The sequence below is a fragment of the Tyto alba genome, unplaced genomic scaffold (genome assembly GCF_018691265.1).
Source record: "Tyto alba isolate M040663 unplaced genomic scaffold, T.alba_DEE_v4.0 Super-Scaffold_11, whole genome shotgun sequence".
Classification (NCBI taxonomy): Eukaryota; Metazoa; Chordata; class Aves; order Strigiformes; family Tytonidae; genus Tyto; species Tyto alba.
The window spans coordinates 7,481,343-7,505,049 of record NW_024881273.1 but is presented as its reverse complement, the minus strand read 5'-3'; the positions used below and the strand labels follow the sequence as shown (position 1 = coordinate 7,505,049).

Genomic DNA, 23,707 nt, shown 5'->3' with positions numbered 1-23,707 from the left:
GAGCAAGAAAAGCCGCAGGGCAGCTGCCCCCAGATGCACCCTCCATCTGGATGGGCTCATCTGGTACATGTGCAGCTGTGACTGGAGCATGCAATTGGTGTGGAGGTAGATTTTAGTGTGGCTCCAGTTTCCCACAGCCGTCGTTTAGGCGGAGCACTGGCTCTCCCAGCAGCACAAATGTCGCAGTGTGTCATTTGCTGGAACCAACAAAAAGGCAGCTCTGGGTGGGGAGAGGGAATGGATTTTGCTCAGTGTGTGAATTCCCACAGTGTTGTTAACTGGGAGGAAGATCACAGTAGTGCAATGCCCAGACAGTGCCAAAGGTTTGGCATCCAGATCAGTGGCAGCTCTGCCCACATTTGGGGAGCTTGGGGATGCTCTGGGCCCACCGGCTGCAGCCAGCTGCTGCCTGGGGAGAGATTTCACAGTTGCAAGTCAATGGAGGCAAGAGAAGAAAAAGGTCTGAGGTCAAGCATCACCTTGGGGTGACCCATCCCTACCTGAAGAGCAGAAACATGATCCTGGCCAGACCCTTAAAATAAAACAATCGCAACGCCACCCACAGTCCCCAGCGTGAAGGGGCTCCTCATGACAGCACTTGCTGTTGACAGAAGACTAAGAGGAAGCTGGATATCTCTCGGTGTACCTTTTTTAGCAACCTTCCCAGCACGTTAGCTGCTGCATGACTTGGGCATAGCTGGATCATTAGGCAGGTCCCCTGCTTGCTGCAAGCCTGTGAGCACGGGGGAGGACAGAAGTGCAGACACAGGTTCTGCACTGGCCTTGTGGCAAAGAGCTCCCGGTCCTGAAACACTGTTTAGTGCACCACACACTAGTACCTTTGCTGTACTAAAGTTCTGTCTTGCTTCACTGGGGCATGACAACAACAGTACGAGTTGAGGCATCAGCTCTGACTGAAAATGTCAAAACTTCTCTGCAGAGCTCTGTGAGCTGAGACCATCCCCAGGTCCTTTCTCTTCCTTCAGTTCCCTGTTCTCCTGCAGGCAAATAACAAGTTCATCCAAGCAAAATGTTTCCTCCAAGACTGCATTTTAAAAAGTAGTAATTCAATAAGTCAAACTTCCCCACAAAGCCAGTAAATCAAATAATCCCCTAATATCAAATCCCCACTCATTAACTCCAGCTGTTTCTGCCTGTTTCTCAACCAAACATTCATTATTTGCTTTTCAAGCCAGACCTGAGGCATGCTGTTGTTGTTTGTCCTAAACTTAAAATCTTTGAAATTAAGCTATCCAGTGAGCCTTAGCAGCTCTGATGGCTCATTAATTCAGTAGAGGGTGATTGGGAACGGGAAGCAAAGGTATAGTCAATGGTAGGAAAATGCCCTTAATTTCAGTTTACTGAGGCTTGTGAATTCCTTTTGCTTCTTCTTGCTCACCATCATGGTACATCTTTTGTGTTAATATACAGTTTTGAAAATAATGTATACACATAGGTATGTTAAGGGTCACTCATCTTCTTCTAAACAGTTCCTTGAAATTCCCAGCATGGTATCTAGTTGTTCCCTCAACATTTTGCCATCACAACGAATATTTCTGTGCTTGTATTTTCATAAGGTACTTGGGATAGGCTGAGACTTCCAGGAGGATATTCCAAATACCAACAAAGAATTTCATTTCAGTATGTGTTTGTCATAAAAATCTCTATAAAACAGGCATCTGACACATCTACTGGTTGTCTGTGCCAGTCGCTACTGACCTCAGTAGCAAAACCGAGATTTACTGTGATTACAAATATAGTTACAGTCAACTCTCTTTTCCATCTTGAGTGAGAACAGCTAAGCGTTTGTATTCTGAATTTACATGCCATGCAGAAAGATACCTCCAAAATCTTTATTAGTGGCAGTGGTACAAGCAGCAAGAAGATCACAGTACAATTTTGTTCTGATCCTTGGTGGAGTTTGGAGGGTTGACGGTAAAAGCTATTAATATATAAATAGCAAAACTTGATGTGGAATATTTGAGAGACTAAGAATGGAATGTGTCATTTTGAGGTTTTCTGACAGCAGAAAGGCACTAACTTTAAATATAGATTTTTAAAGTTATAATACAGAAAAAAGTCCTGTTAATTGAACATATCCTTTAATTTTTTAAACTGATAAATATTAGATAAAATAGATAAAAATCTATTTCATTTTATTCTGCGTTTTCTGTGTGCACATTAATGAATCAAGTGTGCACAAATCCAGGTTAAAAGAAAACCCGAAACCTTTCTGTAAGAACAGGATCACCTACAACACCAACAGTCCAAATGAAATTAGCATCTCTCTGCCAGTGTGAATATTTATGCAGCACTAACAGGGCAACAGGTACTTGAAGATAAAATCAGTATTTGGCTGAAAAGGTCAAACTTGGGTACCTAAAATGAGGTATCTGATTTTGTATTTTGACAACTGAAAAGCAAGATACTGGTTATTATTATTTTTGTACAGATACTGAGCAACAGCTGCTTTTAATAGCTTCAGAGGGAATTCTGGATGTTCAACTTCTCTTCAAATCATACCACTTACACAGACAACAGGCTGCAGATACTTAAGCATACAAACGTCAGCCAGGATCCTTGGCCTAAATGCTCATAATCAAAAGACAATCAGTGAGTTTAAAAAAAGACCATTTATAGACAAGTAAATATGGTAATGTCTTTGGCAATAGTTTAATGAGCCAACCTGCTGGTCAAGCGTCTGCATCTGGTCACGTAGGGATGTGGGGTCTTACCAAAAGCTGCTGCCTTCCTCCTCATCCATCTTCATTTTGTTTCCATTTTCCCCTTCCAGGGTCCGGCAGGAGTCCGTGGTGTGCCGGGGATAAGAGGGATAAAAGGCCGCAGGGTAAGCACTTTCCATGAGCTTTTGTCCCTCTCCTCTTTCAGCCATTGGAATATTAATCTGGTGGATTAGTTTGGGGGTGTGAAGATGAGCAGCAGTTGGCGCAGTACCGTTACAGCCATGGTTCTGCTGTGTATAAAGACGGCGGTCATTGAAGCAAATCTTACCAGGGCTGCGAATGCAAGTGATGTGTATGGGCAGAGGGGTGTCCTGATGTAGAGTTTATCATGGGAGTAGCCCAGCTTGTCTTTTCCAACCACCTGTAATGTCAAAGCAGGCTTTACGGACACTTCTGATGAAGCTGGTGAAGATCTAGTTATCTGAAGATGCACCTGGGCTGGGGAAAGGGGTGCAGGTTGAAGACCAGAAAAGGTGCCTTTGCTGCCAAGGGACAGAGAGCAGCTGAGATGTGAAGTGTGGTGATTTAACCAGAGGCAGATAAAGCAGGAAATTTTATGCCTTGAAATAGAATTAAGAGGCGAGGCAGGCAGGAACAGAGCTGACAAGGAGCCGAACAGCCTACTCTTCCCATGTCTTCCCTTTCAGTCTCACAGAATTAATATCTTCGGGCAGCATTCTGCAGGGTTGTGAGAAAGGTGTGGTTTGCAGTGTCAGCAGATCAAATTATAAACATGTCCTGTGTCTTTCTATGGGTTTTTCCAGCCCATAACACAAGGCCTTGATTTTATCTATACATATCTAAGCAGTACCACACTGTAAAGCATGCGTGAATCCTTGCTCTGCCTGGAAAGAGCAGGCCCCCAGCCTAGTGCTGGGTAATAGTACTAACTAGCATCGCTGACAGTGCTACAAGTACATGTTACACTGGATAAGGATTTCACCAGCACTCTGCGTCAGTTCACGTGTGGTTCTTCCTGCTCTGCTTGGGTGATAGCCGACAGCAGAATGACTTCTAGACCTGCCAGAGCTGCTTGTTTTCCTCCCTGTGATATCCAACCTACGTCCCACTGTGCTCTTCGATCTTTCTTCTTCTTCAACGGGACATTTATTGCAGGAGCATCCCTGCCTTGGGTTGTTTTTCATTGTCCAGCTGCTTTACAAAGTATTAATAGGCAGTGCACATGGGTTCGCTGAAGGCCCCAACAACAACATATTTTGCATTTCTCCCTCCAAGGCTCTTATGATCTCTGTTTCCATGTTTCATTTTCAAAGACACAGGCTGAAGTAAACTATACATTTTACCCAGCCCCAGTCTCTGCTTCTATTGCAACTCCTGCTTGGAGAATTCGGGACAGCCAAGGATTGCATATATTTCCCTATACTAGAGCAAATACTCTCTGAATAGCTGGGACTGGGAAAAGGAAATAGAATAACCAGCTAGAAAGCTTTATAACCACAGTTACGTACCCCGGAACTGCTTTAAGCTTTAAGAGCACAGCTAGAAGGACACCAGTAACATCCAAGCCCATCAGATGAATATCAGGATTCAGCTTTTAACTTGTGGCTGGGAAAAAGGTCCACAGATCTCATTCCCCAGCTCCGCTCAGAGGGTCCCCTGAGGAGCGAGGTTTCTCTGTGCTACACAAAAGCAATTAACTGAGCTGTCCAGGACATCCATGAACATGACAGATGAGAAACTGGAGGCTTTGAACGGACAGCAGAAAATATCTCAAGGTAAAACTACAGCATGGAGCTGAACGGGAAACGCCTCCTGAATGAATCCAGGCTGCCAACTGTGCGGGCTCTTGGAGAGCTGGGTCGTCCGAGGGGATCAGACGTTTCTGCCAGTGCCTTTAATATATGCAGTGACAGAGAAGGAGTCCCAGTGCTGCCTCCTCCCAGCTGCCAGACAGGAATGCCAGCCGCATCCCCTGGCACCGAGCCTCTCCTTACGGCAGGCAGCAGTGCAACTGCAGTGTTTGGCTCTTGGGTTGTGCAAGATTCACTCACATAAATCTTCTTTGGCTTCTTACATCTGCGTTGGCCTAAAGTCCTCAACCCACAAGGAAAGTACATCTGACCAGGCTGTTTTCAGCTCCATTCATACTGTCAGGAATGGCAAAGGGGATATTTATTATCACATAAGGTAAAACCAAGAGCAAAGCTGGATTCAGCTTCTAAGAAAGGAGGTTGGCTGGCACAGCAGGGACCTGCCTTTAGGTGTAGCTGGATCCAGAAAGAAGATGCCAAACCCTCAGGAGAAATCCTGCAGGACACCAACTGCTGCCAGCACTGTCCATCCTCAAAATGGCATACCGGATGGTAGAGACACTCAGCTTCATGGCCTTGGCTTGCATTTCCTCTCTAGATGTTGAGTCTGGCAGATCCTCTACCAGTCCCTCCCCCTGGACATTTCTCTGCTGAGGAAGCCCAGACTTCAAGGTGCATCCCAGCCTTGAAAACTGGAAATGCAGCAGTGTCTTTATCCTGGCTGACTGCAGAGCCCTGCAAGAAGTCACCCCAGGAAATACAGAACGTGGAGGTAGAGCAGGAGGCAGTGCCTGGGGAAGAGGGTCCATCAAGGTCCTGATCTTGCCCTAAGAACACCGGTATCAGAGAGGGGTAAGCCTCTGCCAGCAGGCACTGAGCTCCTGGATCTGCTGCTGGTGCCCTGCACAGATCCTGCCCCCAACACCCGCTGCTGGACGGTGGCGTGGTGGAGATTTGGTGCGTTTGAGCACCACTGTGATATAATCCATACAAAATTTGTGAAACAGACAGACATCCTTTCTGAGATCCCCAGAAGAAGGGAGGTACTTGGGCTTTGCTCTGAAAACCTACATATTTCAGTGAATATGATGTGGGAAAGTCGGTATTGTAAGGACCAGAAGATCTCCTGCCTGGAGGATTTCTGGTTTGTATATCTCTCTTTCATGTTTTCCTTCTCTTCATGCTCTCAGAAGATATTCCAGGCACATAGTATTCTTTGTTTGCTTAGTTTCTCCTGCTATTCTGGCTCTTGATTTTCTCAGGATGGAGAAATAATCCCCCAACTGTAATTTCAGACATTACCCTCTGTCTATCCTCGTTTACAAAAAGGACGTAATTCAATTCAGAATGGAAACATGAATGTAGCCTCTGCCAGATGTTTGTGGATTCCATGAGCTCTGTTTGTGGATACTTCATTAAAGTAATTTTGCTTTTGAAGGAAACATAAATAGCAAATATGGTTTTGATTGTAAGGAACAATGGAGACTTTTGGGGGTCTGTATTTATGTTGTGATAGCTTATGTATTGTCAAGATATAAGTACAAATTATAAAAAGAAAATTCTTTTAAAATTATAACCTTCTTTCTAGTCATGACAGGGCTATTATTCCTTCCCAAGTCATCGTTTAGCCTATCAAACTGATACTGAACCATCTTCCACAAATATGGTTTCCCTTCTCCTCTTCCCTAAGGACAAGAAACTTGGACATGTGAGCCCAGGCTTATTTCCCTTCATCTGTACTCAGTGTAGCACTTAGACATGTGCTTAACGTTCAGCTAGTGACAGCTATGCACATGCTTAAACCTAATTATTTAACCAAATCAAGGTTTAAATGTGGAGGCAGCTGATTCAGCAAGTCCCTCACCCTATTTCACTTAAATTCAAAAGCACATTTCTGTTAATCAGCTCCTCACAGCAGGAAAACATGTGGTCACCAGCATCCTCTACTGAGGATAGCAATATCAAAAAGTCCAAGTATTGACTGAGAATCTCTGCAAAACATTAAATATCAACTGGAGCCATGACTTTGCAACTCAGATCATAAAGCTGCACCTGAAATCCTGCTGTAAAGTGACTTACCTTGCCCCATTCTTCTGCCCAAGGTGTTTGTCAATATTTCTGGGCTTTTATCCTCTCACTGGAGGGGACACTGGGCACTGGTTCAGGTGTCTCAGAGGAGGTTTTGAAATCCCAAAGCACATTTCTCTTTTCCACCGTGCCATTCATTCTCCCCTTACTCTGCCACTAGCTGCAGGAGGGGACCGCCAGCTCTGCCACACGGACCCAAGGCTGCGCAGCATCGCTGACTGCAGGAATTTGTAAATGCAAGGGATTCGTAAAGTGGCATTATCTAAACAAACCTGAAAATAGTTGCTTTTTCCAGGCCCAGCTGAGAAGTTGTTCGTGAAGAAAAAGCAGAGGTATATTGTTTTGCTCCTAGACATCTTTCTAGTTGGCTGAAAAAGCATAAGAAGTGTTTGAAGAAAAGTTAGCTACAGATCTATGGCCAGCTCTGTCTCCATTCAGCTTCAGTCGAGGCATCTACTTGCTTTTTATTTGGCCAGACTGTGATAGTAAAATATCAATATTTGGATAAAGGGGTAAGGAAGAAGCTTTGGATTTCTGGAAAAGAGCTATTAACTGCTTGTCTGTGCTCCTGCTTCTGCTATTCAGAGGCCAGTTACTGCCTCTCTTTGAGCTCTGAGTATCTGTTTAAACAGGGGGAAATGCAGCACTGCTGTGTGGGAACACCTTATTGAGTTCTGTTCTGCAGGAATGTTGTCTACTCTAGCAGCAGAGTATATCTCTATTGCCTCACGTGGACTAGCATTAAACCTGAGTTGTAAAGGCTGGAGCTGAATTCACCTGCATTTGTGAGCCGGTGCTGTTCATACCTAGCCAACATCGTAACACTTTGTTTAGTCTGAGATTGCTGATAGCACTTCTCAGTATTGCACGTCTCTGAGGGAAATACTGTCTTGGCCTGTGTACCCACTGATCGTGTGGCACTGTGACCTGCTTTGATACTGTTGCTGGAGCCTACATTAAAAATAATTCATGATTACAAGGAGCAGAATGTGACTGCAGGTGAGACTTGCAAAGATTTAACACTAGCTTTCTACTACATAGCTCCATGGGGACCTGCACAGGGATTACAGTGAGAAATGTGCCCACGTAAGACATTGAAACTAGAATTTTAAAAATGCTGTGCTCTGCTCAGCCCTGAGTGTCTCACTGCCCGCTGAGATCCAGGACCTCAGCACAGGCGTGACTTACTGCAGCTGGAGCATCGGCATTTGGACGCAGGGTCACGGAGCTGTGATTTCCTGCACAATACCACTTTGGCTCCCCTCGCCTGACAACACAGCCAAAAGGGGAAACTCATCTGTTTAGGTAGCAATGAGTGATGACACTTGGTCTTGTGGCTCATGTTCTGCAGTGGGACTGCCCAGGCATGTCTCTGCTGGGACACCCTGCGTGACCTTGAGTGAGCTGCTTTGAGACAGACATGGCAATGCCTCCGAGCCGCGTATTCATGTCCAACCGGCTTTGGTGAAACGGTTGAGCAGGTTCTCAAATGCTCCATAAGCCGTGGACCTGCATCTCTGTGCCTTGACTGCCCATGTGCAGAGGAACAGACAGGTCTTGATTTAACCCTTCTTTTTTTCCTGTTTACATTGTAAAGCTACTTGGAGCTTGCACTGTTTGTACAGCCCTGGCCCAGCAGGACCTCTCATGAGCTGTGTACTGCCGTATAAATACAAACACAGACTAAAGAAAAGCTTCCTTCTCTGTTTCATGGGCTCCTAGAGATGCTGACACTGGTGATGAAGCCATGCCTTTCACTGCACTCACTTACCCCAATTTTAGGAGGGGTCCATGTTGCATATGCACTTAGGACAACGTTCCCCAAGACACTTCTCTACACGCTCGTCCTGAGCTCTCTGCCCTGCCGCTCTCAGGGTAGGCATGCATAGTGTTCAGTTAATTTGGAAGCAGTGAGGGTCCGAGGGGAGCCCGGGGAGCTGCGCTCAGCCCTGCCTGCAAGGCCAAGCCACCAGGTCTGCAGGGGAATGCACCGTGCTGTGCCTTGAGGCATTTGGCATGGGATGCTCCCTGGAGAGCTGCCAGGACCTCACTCACTCATCTCTAACCGGCGTTGTCAGTAAAAGAGAGTTTTAAAGATTTAACTAATTGACTAAATGTAGCCTTTCCTGTCAGGGCGAATTAGGGGAAGCCTTTATCCTGGGTTTCGGCCCAGGAGGCTGGAGATGATGAAGCTTGCTACATGCATTTGCGAATACAGGGTCACTTTCTCCTTCTTTAGGTCAGATGCCGATGAGATGTGTTGTGATGGGATTAGGCAGGTGACTGCTGTGAAGTGAGATTGCCCTGGCAGATTCTGTGATGCTGGTGACAAGGAAGAAATGGGGATACTGTAAACACTTCCCCAGCCAGCCAGCCCTGCCAGGTCGGACCACTGAGAACCACAGCCGTCACTGCCGTGGCTGCAGCTCTGAGTGAGGGCTGAGGGTACCTGGCAGCCTCCACCCGGCTCAGAGCAGCCCAGAACCGGCAAAGAGGCTGGACAGGGCAGGGAAAACTAGAGATGGGTCTGGAGGGGCCAGTCTCATCCCACTTTCCTTACCCAGCAGCATCCATCCTGGAATGGAAACATCTAACCTGGGTCATCACTGTCATTTCTGTGTCCCACTTGTCTCTGATCCCTGCTCCCTCCTTCTGTAATGTCAGGACTGAGCTATTGAATCCTTCCCCTCTGCACATCCTTCCCCTTCTTCACATCACCCCATCATCTTGGATAGTAAAGATGTAATTGCACAAATTATCTAAATGGCTGCTCAAAGAGGAGGGGAACAGTTTGTTTTCCAGGGAGGATGAGGAGCTGGGTGGCAGGTTGCTCTCCCAGGGTGCCAAAGCCATACACATGTTGATGCTTCCCTTCTCCTTGGGCAGCCTGGTATCCAGCCCAGGGCAGGTCTGTGTATTTTGCTGGGTGTCTCAAGCCACTCCAGACACCTCCAAGCCCTGCTCTCCCACTACTCCAACTGACAGTGCTGTCTGACTTGAGCTGTCAGTAGCCCTGCTTTTAAATGACCTTCTGGTTTACGTCATTGTGCTTTGAGGTTTATAGGGATATGCATTAATAAAACTTTTGGTCTTTACTCCTCTCTGATCTAGTGGCCAGTACGAGCCAGGGCACTTGGGGTCTAGGGCTTGTGAGAGCTGCCATTACATTAGTGTAACAAAGCTCTGACCTGTGAAACACCCCATTTGGTCATGGTGTTCCCATCTGGTGCACAGTCCTCCTCTGTCCATCTGTCCTGGAGACCAGGCTGAGCATTCTTTAGAGCTGTGACTTACTGGCATGCAATACAGGCTTTTGGTTATTTAATCTCTGGTACGCTCAACGACACATGGTTTTGCCAAGCACAGTAGAAGTTTTTGCATTATTTTATATTGACAGTGTTTGTCTGCTGTAATAATTTGGCTACGTTTCCTATACATCTTCTGCTGTTACACTGCCTTTCTTTGTGAGTATCTCTCTCTTTGCCTGTCATACTGAAGTTGCTTTTCTAACGCATTGGCTCCCTAGCCTTGTTATTACTTTTGGCACTCAGTTTGCATCCCGATTAAGCATATTGGCTCCTGTTTTCTCTATTTCCACATTGGCCTGCTCTCAGGATTCCTCTTACCACTACATTCTAGCACTGCTCTGTGTTTTTATTTATTATTTATATTGCAGTAGTGCCTAAGAGTCCCAACTGAGCTCATGGCTTGATTATGAACATGACGTGCGTTAATAGAGTCTCTTGATATGCCCTTTTTTTACTGTTTTATTTTCCCTGACTATGGCTCTGTTTATTCTCTGTCAGTGTGACACACTGGTTTATGGGGTTTATATGGTGCATTCAGCTCTTCTGAAATTAGCTTGAAAGCTAGATCACAGCTATCCCCTCTTCCCTGGACTCTCCTCGCTTAGAAACCTCTGGAAGAGCAAGGACACCTCTTCCTCGAGGATGCTCGAGGTGTACCATGAGCCGTTTAATTTTAGCTAATCGCATCCAGGATTGCTCACTGCCTGGACTCTCGTACGTGCTGTGAGCGTTTCCAGCAGCGTGCGTGTCCCATACACCTCCCGAGCTCCTCGTGCCTGCTGCACACACACACACGCCCGGGAGCAGACGCCGGGCATAGGACCAGACATGCCAGAGCAGGCACGGCAGCCTGAGCTTCTCCCAGCTTGCATATGCATGAGCACCTGCCCGGCCCTTAGCAGCAGCCAGTTCTTCAAACAGCAGGTAACTCTAGCTGAAGGCTTGGAGTTCAGCTGCCAGCAAATATACCCTGCTCTTTGGGAGCAGTTTGGGGCCCAGGATAATTGTGAGGGTACTGCATGTTGATGGCTTGGGTGCCTCTGTATATTTTGTAGCTTTATTGCCCTGATTGTGACCATGAGACAGCATAGCATGCCAAGAGTTAAGGGCAGGGACAGTTGGAAAAGCAAGGTTTCTAGGAAGGAAGAGGTTTGCTATTAATAAGTCTAGAACTGCAAGTCTGTGTGTTGCAAAACTGTTGTCATGTAACTGTTGTCTGAAAATAAGGCTGTTTCTCACCTGCTTTTCTCCCCTGGCTTTGGTTTGCGGTTGGTAGTTGGTTTAGCAGGAATAAAAAGTATTTTGGTGCTGTGTACTGGTAACAGTGAAAAATGAAGCAACAAAACACAAAAAGGATCTTTTGAGTCCTGGGCTCCACGCTGCTGTGCTCAACCAAACCAGGTACAAGTTGGCTTAGACAGGACTGATCTCATGGCCTTTCCTGGTGGCCAAAGCTAGGGTAGCTGCTGTATTTTCCAGTGAGACATGCAGTCTGTGATCTTATTTTTGCCTCTCTTTTGCCTTTTTCCAGGGTGCCAGAGGGCCTGATGGACCAGTAGGTGAGCCAGGGTCACGAGGTGGCAAGGTGAGTGCCAGTGGGTGGCCAGGTTGGCCAAAGCTGCTCTTAGCTGTGTTGTGAAATGCTATGGACAGGATCAAGGTCACGTCCTCCTCCAGGAAGGGGGGGATGTTCAGTCGCTCTGTGAGGATCAACCAGCAGGGATGAGCCTTTTGTGCAACTGGAGTAAAATCTGTCCAATATGGGTATGGGGGCCCTTGCTGCTGGGGTTTGAGACCCTGAGTACAGAGGCAGTCCACAAACATAAAAGGGCCTCTGCTAAAGTAATAGAGTCCCTCACAGGAATGGGAGTGACTTTAACTGTCAGTGAGGGCACTTGACTGTTAGATCTGAACACAGGACTAAAATCAGAGCAATTTAACATGACTGGTTAAATATGACCTCAGGGAATACATATCTGTTCTGATGTACTTGATGTTAATTATATCAGGACAGGAAAAAATGCAGGGCAAGAGATGCCTGTTGCAAGGAGAGCCTGGCAGATACCCTGCCCAAGCAGACACTCACCGAGGGTGAGCCTGCTCCACAGTAGGCTCTGAGATGGGTGCATGGGAGAGTTTCTGCCTTTGGCAGCAGCTTAATTTAAGAGTAATGTGGCAGTGCTGGACCCTTGTTCTACTATAGAACATCACAGAACCCATCCCCTGCACAGCACACATGATTCTGAGAGTGCAGTTTGGTTGGAGAATCTCCCTTATTTCATGCCCTGCCAGGCACAGTTATGCTGAGTCTCCTGAGAACCACAGCTTCCTCCAAAGCAGTGATTGTTCAAAAAACCTTAGGTCATGCAGCCCATTGCCCACACTCCCTCTTTGTTGGAGTGTTCCTCAGGGCACGATGCTGAGCATTTGGCCTCTCAAAAGCTGTAGGGAGCTGGAGCGGGATATTGATGCACAAAAATGCAAGAGCAGATGGGCTGGGGCAGAAGAACAGAAATGGTAGTTTGTGCTCCTGCCAACATGTCTTTGTCTTTTTGCTTTACAGGGCCAACCAGGAGAGCCAGGCAAGCTGGGGCCAGATGGTCTGCAGGTATGTCCTCTGTAAGAGCCAATGCCTGCCAAACCTGGCATGATGTCAGTCCCACACGGGGGTACCCACACTTACACTGTGCCCAGGGAACTGCAGCTTCTCCTGGGCAAAGGACCGTGGGTGTCAGCACATTCCCAGCTGCTAATTGCTGTAACTGTGTGTTCACAGGGGAAGATGGGTGAGACGGGGGAGACAGGAGCACGTGGCTTCCCAGTAAGTGTCCATCCCTTGTGCTTCCTTTCATAACCTTGGTTTCACTCACGTCTGTAAGTTTTGAGTCTTGGTCCAGAAGGAAGAATTTGGACAGTGACTCACACTTAGGGGGCCACCTCTCCACTCCTTTTACTGGAGCGTTTATGAGATGCGTGTTATTGCCGAGTGGCATGTGAAGAAGTGCTATAGGGTTGGAGCTGAATTGATGTTTTTAATTTTTCTAGGGTATCCAAGGACCTTCTGGACCTCCAGGAGCAAAAGGGGCTCCAGGCGACCCGGCAAGTGTCTTATCTCTGTCTCTTCATCTGTCTTTCCTTGCACACACACAGACACTTCATTTATTTCTCTGACTGTCTTCCTCGCCACTTATTCCCATTCCCAGCTTCTCTGTCCTTGCCAACTCCAGCATTGTCAGGGATGTGAAAGACTTGGCTAAAGTCCTAGGAGGCATGAGGAAAGACAAGGTCAGACCCCTGGAAAGCAAAAGGGGACTGTGGATCAACCAGGGACAGAACAGGATACAGCCTGGGCTGGATTTCGGAAGAGAAAGGAGAAAGGGAAGGCAAAGCTGGGTCTGGGACAGGGTCGGATGTAACAGGAGGAGTTGGACTGGGCTGGTAGGTAGAGCAGAAGGGGGACCAGGCAGGAGGCTGATGGTGTCAGAACTGAGCCCACAGCTCAGGGGGAGGCAGTGGGAGATGACAGGTGAAGACACATTCCTCAAGGACGGCCAACAGGACCACTGAAGCAGGAAGAGGGATCATCTTCTTTCTGTGTCTGTGGGGACTGACCTAGACTGTGAAGTGAGAGGGTAAACCAGGCATTTTCAGGTTGCCAACTGCAGTTGTTTTAGATGGGAGCCAGAAAGGTTAAGGGCCTTCTGATCTGTTTGCCTGTTAAGGTGGCTCAGCACACCTGTTGCTGACTTTTCCATCTCACTGGCCATCTCTTGCACAGTGCATAGCTCCACTATGATGTGAGAGGGAACTGGTGCTTTATCTTACAGACCATGGAAGCAATGGCCCTTCAGAAATGAAAACAGTTGTATGAAAAGAACCTTGTCTCTCTGTTTTTCAGGGTCCACAAGGACCACAGGGGCCACCTGGGCCTTTGGGAGAAATCGGGCATAAGGTAGGTCTGATCTTTACACCTATTTGTTTTCCCCTGGCATCAAGAGTGGCAGGACAGAGGGTGGAGTAAATGTGCAGAGGCACATCCTTCCACTCCTGGGGACAGAAGCAGGAAGGATTTCCCTCAAGTCTGAGAGTCAGCTTCCAAAGCAAACAGTGAAAATCAGAAATTTGAGCACCACTTTCATCCCAGGCCATAGACACCCAGTTGGTAGATGTGCAGACCCATCTTCACAACAAGAGAAACATTTCAAAGCTGATTGCACTACCAAGCCTGTCCCAGGCATGGCTCTACCACCACACCAGGGACCACCTTTCTGCACCAGGGTGCAGAGTCAGGGGACAAATACAATAATAATTCAAACTGAAAACTGGTATCTGCTTTCCCCCTTACTGGTGCTGCTGCTGACAAGACACAGTTTTGTCAGCCCGCCTGCATTGCTATGGCAGTCCCATCACAAGCCGCTGGAGGAAGCTCAGAGAAACGCCTTTGCTGCTGACTGTGCTTTTGGGTTGCCGTTGCCATGAAGCAGTGGCACAAACACACCATAACCAAAGCAGCAGCAGCTGCCAAACAGTGCCCCTATGGAGTGCAGGAGATGCCTCCATGGTTTCCCCCTAACTCACTTCAGTCTTGGTTTGATTTCACTCCCCACGAAGAATTATAGTCTTGGCTGTTTATACCAGATGTGCCAGTTCCCCTTGGGTAGCTGCTTTCCATAGGTCCTGAGCTGTAATACAGACACGATGTTCCTCTCGGCTGTGAAAACAGCAGCGAAGGTGGCTTTTAATGCAGTCTACTGCAAAGTGTATGAGTCATGAAAGTTTCCATTCTCATGGCTGCTAGACTGGATGGAGCGAGCTCTCAGCGTGGTAAACCACACTGAGGAGCTGGAAGGCTGCTACTGAGCCACTCTGGAAGTTGCCAACCGAGAAAGTACAGAGCTTTATTCAAATCTGTGACTATTCCAGGAGCCTTTCTCTGCACTGGCACCTCTGGAGAAACCAAAGCAGGATTTTTGCTTTCATTGGAGCTTGAATTTTCTCATTGCGTGACTTGACCATTTGTTCATAAACCCAACACACACCCTGCTCCCTCCTCTGCTTGAATCCTTTTCAGCAAGCCAGGAACTGGCTTTATTCCCTGGGCAGCAGAGTGCTCCCTTGACTATGTGCTCCTTTTTCCTTTATTCCCAACTGTAAAGAGAAGGGAGATTGTTGTCCGGAAAGCAAATATCATAAGTAAATAAACCACTCAAATCCTTTAAAGACAATCTCTGCTGTCCCATCTTTGGACTTGTTTTACAGATTCTCATTTCCCCATGTTTCCCAGAGGTAGTAGAAAATGCACAAAGATTAAAGGTCCTAGTTGATCTTGGTACTAAAGATAGCTAATGAACATGACCCCTTTATCGCAAGGCTGCACGTGGCTGCTGGACACTAAGAACAGTTTGCAAGGTCATTCTCTCGTCTTCCGTCTTTCTATCTTACTTCCCATAGTTTTCCAGGTCAGGCACTCATTTTTGGCTCTCTGAGGAGTGCCAAGCCTCTCTACCAGGGTCTATACTCAGACAGATAGGGCCATGTTTTCTCATCTGCCAGCCACTTGTTTTCAGCTAGTACAGCCTGGCCACAGCCCTGGGCCGTGGATTTCTGGTCGGAGCCCAGTCGTTGGCGTTAGGGTGTTTGCTGGCCCATTACAGTCAGAGAAAGCAGGTGATGGATGTCAAAGCTAATCTGGCCAAAGTTTGTGCTGGAGGGTTTGGTTTCACCTTGCTGTTCTTGGCTCCCTTTATCTGTCCTGGAGCTGGTAGCACCCTGATGCCCCTGCCTCTGCGAGAGCATGGGGCCAAAGGCTCAGCTCAAATCTGGGTGCCTGGGGCAGCAGCTCCCGTGAAGGCAGGGCAAGTCAAGGCACCAGCAAACCCTGAAGCCGAGTTAACGATTAACTCTAACTGAAATGAGACTGGTGGCACGAGGAACTTGCCTACGCCAGCCAGCAGTAATGGAGAAGTGGGGTTGCAGGAAGGCAGTGAGCAAGAGCACAGCTGAGCATTTCTGTTATCCTAAGTATCAGCCAACCTGCTGGACCCTTCTGAAGGGCTTTCGAGTCTAATTCTGGACCTTTTCCCCCTGTTCCCAACTAGTCCCAATGCTGCTCCTGGCATGGTTACTAACCTTAGAAAACAGAGGGGTTGGAAGGAGTTAGAGAGAGATGCTTGGTAGAGGAGACTGGGGGGCTGCCACAGGGCTGGGGAGAGAGGGGAGGCGTAAGAGATGAGCAGAGCCCTCCCAGGAACCAGGCACAGGGGGGTACTGAGCCTCTTTGATGCTGTGTACCCTGAGCCAGCTCCAGGGAGGTAATTACATTGCAAGCAGGGCTCTGCTGTCCCAGGAGGGCTCTGCTAAAGGAATTATGTCTTTGATCTTGCTTTCTACTTGGTTACAATGGGTTTTTTCATTATCTTTTTTTTTTTTTTTTCTTTCCCAGGGACCGCCTGGCTCAATGGGACAACCTGGCCTTGCAGGTGAACCTGGCGTGAAGGTAAGAAAAACCCTTAGTGTGATTTCTCTGACAGACCAGGGAGATAATAGCAACTTCTGTTCCTGCAGGACTGGGTAACATTGCAGGTTCACCCTCCAGCAGCCAAAGTAGACAGCATATTCAACAAAAGATAAGATTTAAAAAATGAAATCAGGTTAGCTTTAAGCCCTTTGTTATGAATTCCTGAGCCCCATCCGAGGGGGAGGCTGTTGGTGCTGGGGAGAAGCACCGTCCCAGGGATCTTGTGCCTCAGGATGGGGCCCGTGAAGGGCCCTGGAAACGAAGCTCAGATCTTTAGCAGATCCAAAAATCTGACTGGAGAGGGGAGTCCTCGAGACCCAGAGATCCAAGCAGCTTCTAATTTGAAACAAGAAGAGTCTTAGGAAGGTCCCAAACTTAAAAACACCCTCAGACAAGGTCCTGCCACAGTTTCCAAACCTCAGCTCTGTGGGGACTGAACTCCTCTGCTGGTTATGGGGGAAGAGTGCCCTGCTCCAGAGCCATGAATACACCTTCCTGTCCACATGGATAGGCCTATAAAAACCATCTCTTTGTTTGAATAAGATCCCTGTGCTGAGCAGCTCAGAGGGGTTTTTATTTTATCCTAACCCCCTTTCCGCTTGGTTTGAAGGTTCACTCCTGTGTGCAGAGCATTTGAACAGACTCTGTGTGGGGATTAAATGCAATTTCCTCTTTGCTGCTCCTCGCTCCCCACCCCCAGCCCCATCCTTTGCCATGTTTTCCTTGGCAAATCTTCTGACACTTCACTGGAGCTACCGTGTCTTTGGCATCCTGATACTGCACAAGTGTTTCAGCTCCCATGCTCCTGTCTGCCCTCCTTGGGAACAGGACACAATGATTTGCACAAACACCCCTTTACCCACTCTCAGATCAACACATCCTTGCTGGGGAGTCAGGCTGCCAGAGTCCCGTGCTGCTCCTCCTAAGGTGGGAGGTTCTGGCGCAGGCTGGGGTTGCTCTGGGCAGTCATTGCTTGCAGACCAGTTTGCTGCATGAAGAGATGTATGGATAAGTCAAACCTTTTTCCCCTTATGCTTCTGTGTTTCCTGAATTCTCTTCCTTGCAAAGCAGTTAGTTTGGAAGGGCATAGCTGCCCTATGGCCTTTGTACCCCCAGTGCTAAATTGCAACCTCACAGCCTGTCACCAAGATCTATTTGTTTGCCAGCTCCAACACATTCAGTTCACTCGTTTTGGTGCCATCAAAGATTCAGGTTCTTCTCCACCCTCCTCAGTCATGCTGGATCTCAAAGAGCTCTTGGCTGTCTTCTCCCTCGCTCCAGTTGTGACTGCTACAACGCTGCATTGCTGCTTTTCTGCTAAAGGGCCGTGCCTAGGGGATATCTTCTGTTTCTGCAGCTGCAGGCAGCACAAACTGCTCCTTAATCCCTGTCCTGTCCAACATCATTGCAACAGAGGTGTGTGCCTGCGAGGTGTGTGCTGGTCCTGTGTGAGCAGAGACACTGATGATGCCAACCTGTTCTCTGGGACACCCCTGCAAACTGAAATGAAGGTGTTTGTGTGGGAGAAAGAAAGAAAAAGTCAAAATGAGGGCTGCAATGTGAAGTGCTTCGTGCTCTCTCGCCATCAGTAAACAGCTTGTCTCCATGTCTGTGGTTTCTTCTTTTTAGGGTGATCCTGGCCAGTTGGGAGTCCCTGGAGAGCAAGGGCTCATTGGCCAAAGAGTAAGTACAGCCAGCTTGTGGTAGGGCTTCTGTGCCTTATCAGTTCTCCAGAAGCTCTGTTCCCTGTTCACTCACAGCCTGGGCAGACAGACCTTGCTCTGGGCATCCCATAACCCTCGTGGCCCTTGTTTCTTCGGCGGGTAGTGGGAGCACCTTCCTCTCAGAGCCTGTCAGCTTGAGCTCACCAGCCTACGTGAGCCTCTCCGCTGCTCCAGTGCCGCTTTGCAGAGTGCTGGGACGACCTGGCGTATGAAAGGGGCAGTGTGGGAACAGACCCGTCCTGTTCACCGGGAGGGTGCAGGTCTGCACGGGGCAGGGGGACGCTGGAGAGGAAGGCGGGCATTAAGCAGGGAAACACTGGCTGCACTATGCACGCGTGGGAGGGAGCCAGGGATGGGATGAATGCATGAATTGAAGCCCGCAGTGGCTCTTGTCCCTTCTCAGGACTAAGGTCAGTTGTTGGAGCAGGATGGGGAAGCCCCAGGTTAAATGAATACAGACTGAGCCCCCTTTTCAACACAGGGAAGGAGGTCTTCCTGCAGGCCAGCAGCAGGGTTTATGGAGGAGAAACTATGGATCAGAATAAAGCAAGAGGCTGAATTCCTGCTCTTGCTTCAGGAAGAGCTTGTTCAGCATTAGGGTATGAGATAGAACCCATGTCAAAATGCAGGGCTGGGCTCCCATCACTGCAGTCCAACTCACTGCCATGAGTCAGCTGCAGAAAGCATGGGGGAAAAAAAAAAAAAACAAAACATTTTTAGGCACAGCCTTACAGTTCTTGCTTCTGTCTTGCAGGGAGAATCAGGGCTGGAAGGGGACAACGGGCCATCCGGGCCAGACGGTGTCAAGGTAAACTTCACTTCTGTGGCATGTTTCAGGCCTCACACACATCTCCATGCACTCAGGCCCCTGTGGTTCCCAGGGCCAGGTTGAAGCCAAGGGGGTTATTGGGTCCTCTGTGCAATAAGCCTCTGCCCTGCTTCCTCTAAGGATTTTTTTTTTCTTCAAGCACACATAACGGACTACTCTTATTTCACTCCTCTACCCACATTTTTGGCATCTGATCAGATCTCCAAAAAGGTCAAGTTCTTCAAAATCTAGTTTCCAACAATTTGTCTGTTTTATTTGAGTCTTTGTAGATTAAATTTCCAACTAATCAGGAATTCCTGGGCCTGGCAGGGGAAATGAAGAATTGTCCATCACTCTCCCCTGCACCGCTGACCAGAACATTGTTAGCAAGTAAAGAAACCAGATCCCCTTCCTCTTGGCAAAGCCCCAGGTGCTCGCTCAGGGCTTACATTGCGCTCTGTATCTAGCTGCTGTGAGTTTGCTACCTTGCCTTTGGAACAGGACTCTGATTTCTGCCCCTGCACAGCTATCCTTTCCAAACAGGCCAACAGTTTTGTTCCATGGAAAGAAAAAGTAGCCGGTCCCACAACAATGCAGCTTATTGCTCCGTTCTAGTTAAACTATTTGCCATGTGTCTCTACTACCTCTTATCTCTGAATGTTGGACAAAAAGACTCTTCCTTAAAGACAGTCAAGACTTCTGTATTCTCTTGCCCCTGCTAGCTGTCCCCAAGAGCTCTTGAACCAAACCTGATCTTTTCAACCTGGCTGTGTCTCTGGACATTAGAAGAGCCACTGCTCACTGCAGGAGCAGTTCTTTAACCAGAAGAGATGTTGCTGTGCTCTCACTAATGCAGGTGCAAATGGAAAACGATTGTCAGGGCTGGTTGTTTGCACAAGTGTAGGTGCTTCTGTTCAGTACAGAATTGGCCTTTTTGATTGTCTCCATACAATTTTGTGCCAACATTTATAAGAACAGAGATTTGACATGATACCTCATGCTCAGACCACAGATCCATCACGGAGGCAAGATGACACAGTTTCACAGAGTATTTATTTGAGCCCTGGGCTGATTCCCATTTGGCAGCAAGAGCCAAGCAGCTGCTCTAGACAAACCCATCCTATTTAAAATCTTTTAGCATCCGGAGCTCAGGGCTTCTGGGTGAGGCAAGGGAGACTTTTAGATCTTGTCCGCCTGTCTGATTCACGTGTGAGGTTCAGGCCTATTGTAGGAGAAGCAAAGGGGTTCAGATTACCTTGTGTAATGGGGGAGTTCCTTCTCCTCCAGCCAAGAGACTTTTAAAAAAAAAAAGAAACCTGGTTTTCCTCATTTTGTTAAATGTCAAGTGTATTATGACTCATCCTCATTCATCCTTTTGCTTGCAGGCTCTCTTCCTCTCAGACTCCTGAAATATTAATTATGTGGTGGGTTTTTTCCTTTCAAGATCCACGTACAGTGACCCATGTGTTGTGTGGGTATGAAAAGCTCCCACCTTCCTCTCTTCCACAGGGAGACAAAGGAGAGCAAGGCCTGGAAGGAGAGAAAGGAGAAAAAGGCAACGAAGGACTGAAGGGAAAAGAAGGGCCTCCTGGATATCCCGGCATCACAGGTGTCCGAGTGAGTCTGCAAAACCAGCCCACTCTCCCCTGTAGCTGGTCCATGGGTTTCCTGTGGGGACCGGTGCTCTCCCCCCACTGCACTGGCAGCCCTGGGTGTATCTCAGATCGCCAGGGTATGGATATTGGCCCAGCACGGCAACTGTGCTCCCCATAGGGCCATCTCCACTCTGGTTTCCAAATCAGCAGTTGCACCTAGCCCCAAAAGGATCAGCAGAGTGCTGCATGCTCTTGTCTAAATCCCTATATGCAAGATGACTGTAACCTTCCCAGTGGCTGCAGCGTGAGGTGCAGTACAGGCTCCCCAGCTCGGGCATCAGGACACCGCTGGCACATGCCAAGCTCTGGGCTGCAGGAGCCGAACCAGCTCATCTGAAGAGATGAGACCCTTTTGCAACAACAGGACAAAAGAATATTTGCAGTTTTGTGTCTGGGAGGCTGGATTGCTTTTAAACCCTAGTATGAAATAAATAGGCGCTTTTTTTTTTTTTCATTTTTTTCTCTCTATCTTTTTTTTTTTCTTTTTTTTTTGAAAAGGGCAGTAATTACTGTAGACTGTAATATTACTGTAGACAGTAGTACTAGTGTGGCAGGGCATGCCATGTTGCAGCAAAACACCTGGGGACAGACTGAAAGGGAGATGCAGGCAGTGAGCTATCTTTAATACCAAGAGCAATTGGAAGCTTTAATCTTCGTGCATTTTCTACTGCCTCTGGTAGATGCAGGACTATGCTTAGGGCAGGAGGTCATCTGAGGTGTGACTTGTTGCAAATGTTGTTATAAGGTATGTTACTTTTGTGAAAAACTACATTCAGGAGAGACAGCTTGATCTTTCAATCAGTACACGCTTGAGATGTAGATCACTTCTCTGGTCTGCTGTAGGCCCTGGGACACTGCGTCTCTACTGCATCTGTAAAATGGCACCTAGCAGGGTATTAGAGAAGGATGTACAGAGGACTGTGAGGAGCTGAGTCTCCCCTGGCTGCCACAGCTGGCCTTGGCCTGGAGTTTGGAAATAGCCAACTTTTGCCTTCTCTCACTTTTGTTTGGTGATTACTTGCTTACTTCTGGTTTTCCCTTTTAGGGTTTCCCCCTTAAACATAGAAACCAAATAGAAGAAAATAGCAGGAAATTATTCATCCTTAATGAATATCCTAGGCATGTCTGCTTCACTTGGAGGTCTGATCTCAGTGCCATAGAAATTAAAAATGTGATTCTGGCTCTGAGGTGAGAGCTGCAGGGCTGGAGGAGTTGGGCAGGATCTGGCCTGGGGCTCATTCAGTGGTGCCAGACGGAGGATAGCTCTGCCCAGTGGGCTGCTCTGCAAGCCAACTCAGGCCCTCCTGCTTGAAACGTGGAGTTTATCAGCTTGATGACATGATTTATTCATTGTGATTATTGTTGTGGATCAGAGTTGTAGGAGGCATGGACTCACAAGGCTCTTTCTGTGAAGCGATAGCCCGGCTGAGTCGGATGCAGCCAGCCTGGCTGGAGCGGCTGTGCTCGCCCGTGGCACAAGTCTTGCTGCTCATGCAGGCAGAGAACTCGCTGGCTCCCACCCCACAGGTGTCCAGGAGACATGTGAGCAGCCCCGGCATGTCAAAAGGAACGAATAGTCCAAGTTCAGTGGCAGTTCTGAAATCCCTGCCCAGGATGGGTGGGAGGCAGCAGGGCAGGCAGGTACCTCAGAGTGCTGGGTGGATGCTAGATGTTAAAGCATGTTTTTCCCTTTGGTGACGTTGTGGCTGGCTAAAAGGAGGGAAGAGAGAAGGGTGTGAGGGGATGGAAGCAGCAAAGGGGATGGATTTGTGTTATTTTTGGGCTGAATTTGGGATTCGAGCGCTGACTTGACTAGAAAGTGGAAACATTGGCTTAATACTGCAGTGCAGCACCATAAATGTGCAGGAAAAGGCTCTAGTCCTGCCCCAAATAAGGCCATCCTTGGCCACAGCCCCCTGTACCCACAGGGACCTCTTTGAAGGATTGGAGCCATACCATGGGCGAGGGGTGGTCCCCAATATCCCAGCTCCCTCCCTGCTGCAGGCTGGCATGGCTGGACAGCCGCCCTCAGTGCCCTCCATGTGCTGTATTTCTGGCTGGTTCACATGTTTATATTTTGCATGTTCTAAGAACCAATAAAAATACTAAAACCATGCAAAAGCCATATTAAGTTATACAGTATAAAATATAGATTGTCTCAGACTCCGTCCCTGCTGTTTGCCAGCATGTCCCTGGGAACATGATGCCGTTTTCTGTTTTATTTAAAAAAAAAAAAAAAAAAAAAAGAGTCAATAGCGCCAAGATTCCTGCTCATAATCACTCTCTTTTGTTTTTTTTTTTTTTTAATGCAGAGTGCTATATTTCCATCTACTATTTTAATATGCTGCTTTGTATATCCTTATGTCTAAACTCAAGCAGACTTTAAGACCCACATAGGCTCCAGATAACACTGCCTCGCCTGCCAAACACCTAGCTGTAACCTAATATATAGGCTGGTGTTCCTGTACTGACTGAGGTAATTTAAAGATGGAAGTCCTCTGACAGAAGTACAAATAATTTTTATCTTCCCATTTTTCCTTTGAGACTTTTATCCTACTTTCCCATGGAGAAAAGGTACAAATATTAGTGGGATCTTCCTTAGATTTCTGCCAAGATAAAGCTTACAGCTCAGAGATGCAAAGCACTAGAGATAGCTGCATCCCGCTCCTTCCCAACTGAGGATTGGAAGCTGGAATATCGAGCAGCCCATCCTCTGCAAGACATGCCACAAAAGCCACCACAGGCACAGCCCACCGCAAACGTGTACAACAAACAGAGGTTTTTAAGGCTGCTGGACAATGATAAAAAACTTGTCAGGGAAAAATCCTGAAGGCATTTGCCTAAGGGCAAATGCCAGGGTTGCACGGTGACAAACTCCTGTCCAGGATTTGTCGGATGGCATGGAAATTTCCTGGGGAATGTGTGGAGGCACTTGCATAGCAGGAAGGAGGCACGCTGGGTTTGGGTGTGCTGCAGACTGTGTTTACACGTTACTCGTGTTGCATATGGTTTTAATACATCTGATGTGATAGTGTTACGCTGTCCAATACTCAGTTTAGATGGTTTTAAAGAGAACTTCATCTTTAGCTAT

General features: G+C 47.7%; 1 protein-coding gene across 1 annotated transcript in view; it reads left to right on the top strand.

Annotated features, from left to right (window-relative positions):
• The window catches only part of COL27A1 (collagen type XXVII alpha 1 chain), a 163,168-nt gene that overhangs the window by 103,891 nt on the left and 35,570 nt on the right, over nt 1–23,707 (top strand). Inside the window, exons 29-38 of the mRNA XM_042786709.1 lie at nt 2,795–2,848; nt 11,444–11,497; nt 12,476–12,520; nt 12,689–12,733; nt 12,958–13,011; nt 13,811–13,864; nt 16,355–16,408; nt 18,059–18,112; nt 18,908–18,961; nt 20,471–20,578. Coding sequence (XP_042642643.1) covers nt 2,795–2,848; nt 11,444–11,497; nt 12,476–12,520; nt 12,689–12,733; nt 12,958–13,011; nt 13,811–13,864; nt 16,355–16,408; nt 18,059–18,112; nt 18,908–18,961; nt 20,471–20,578 — 576 coding nt within the window. The remainder of the gene's footprint in view (nt 1–2,794; nt 2,849–11,443; nt 11,498–12,475; nt 12,521–12,688; nt 12,734–12,957; nt 13,012–13,810; nt 13,865–16,354; nt 16,409–18,058; nt 18,113–18,907; nt 18,962–20,470; nt 20,579–23,707) is intronic.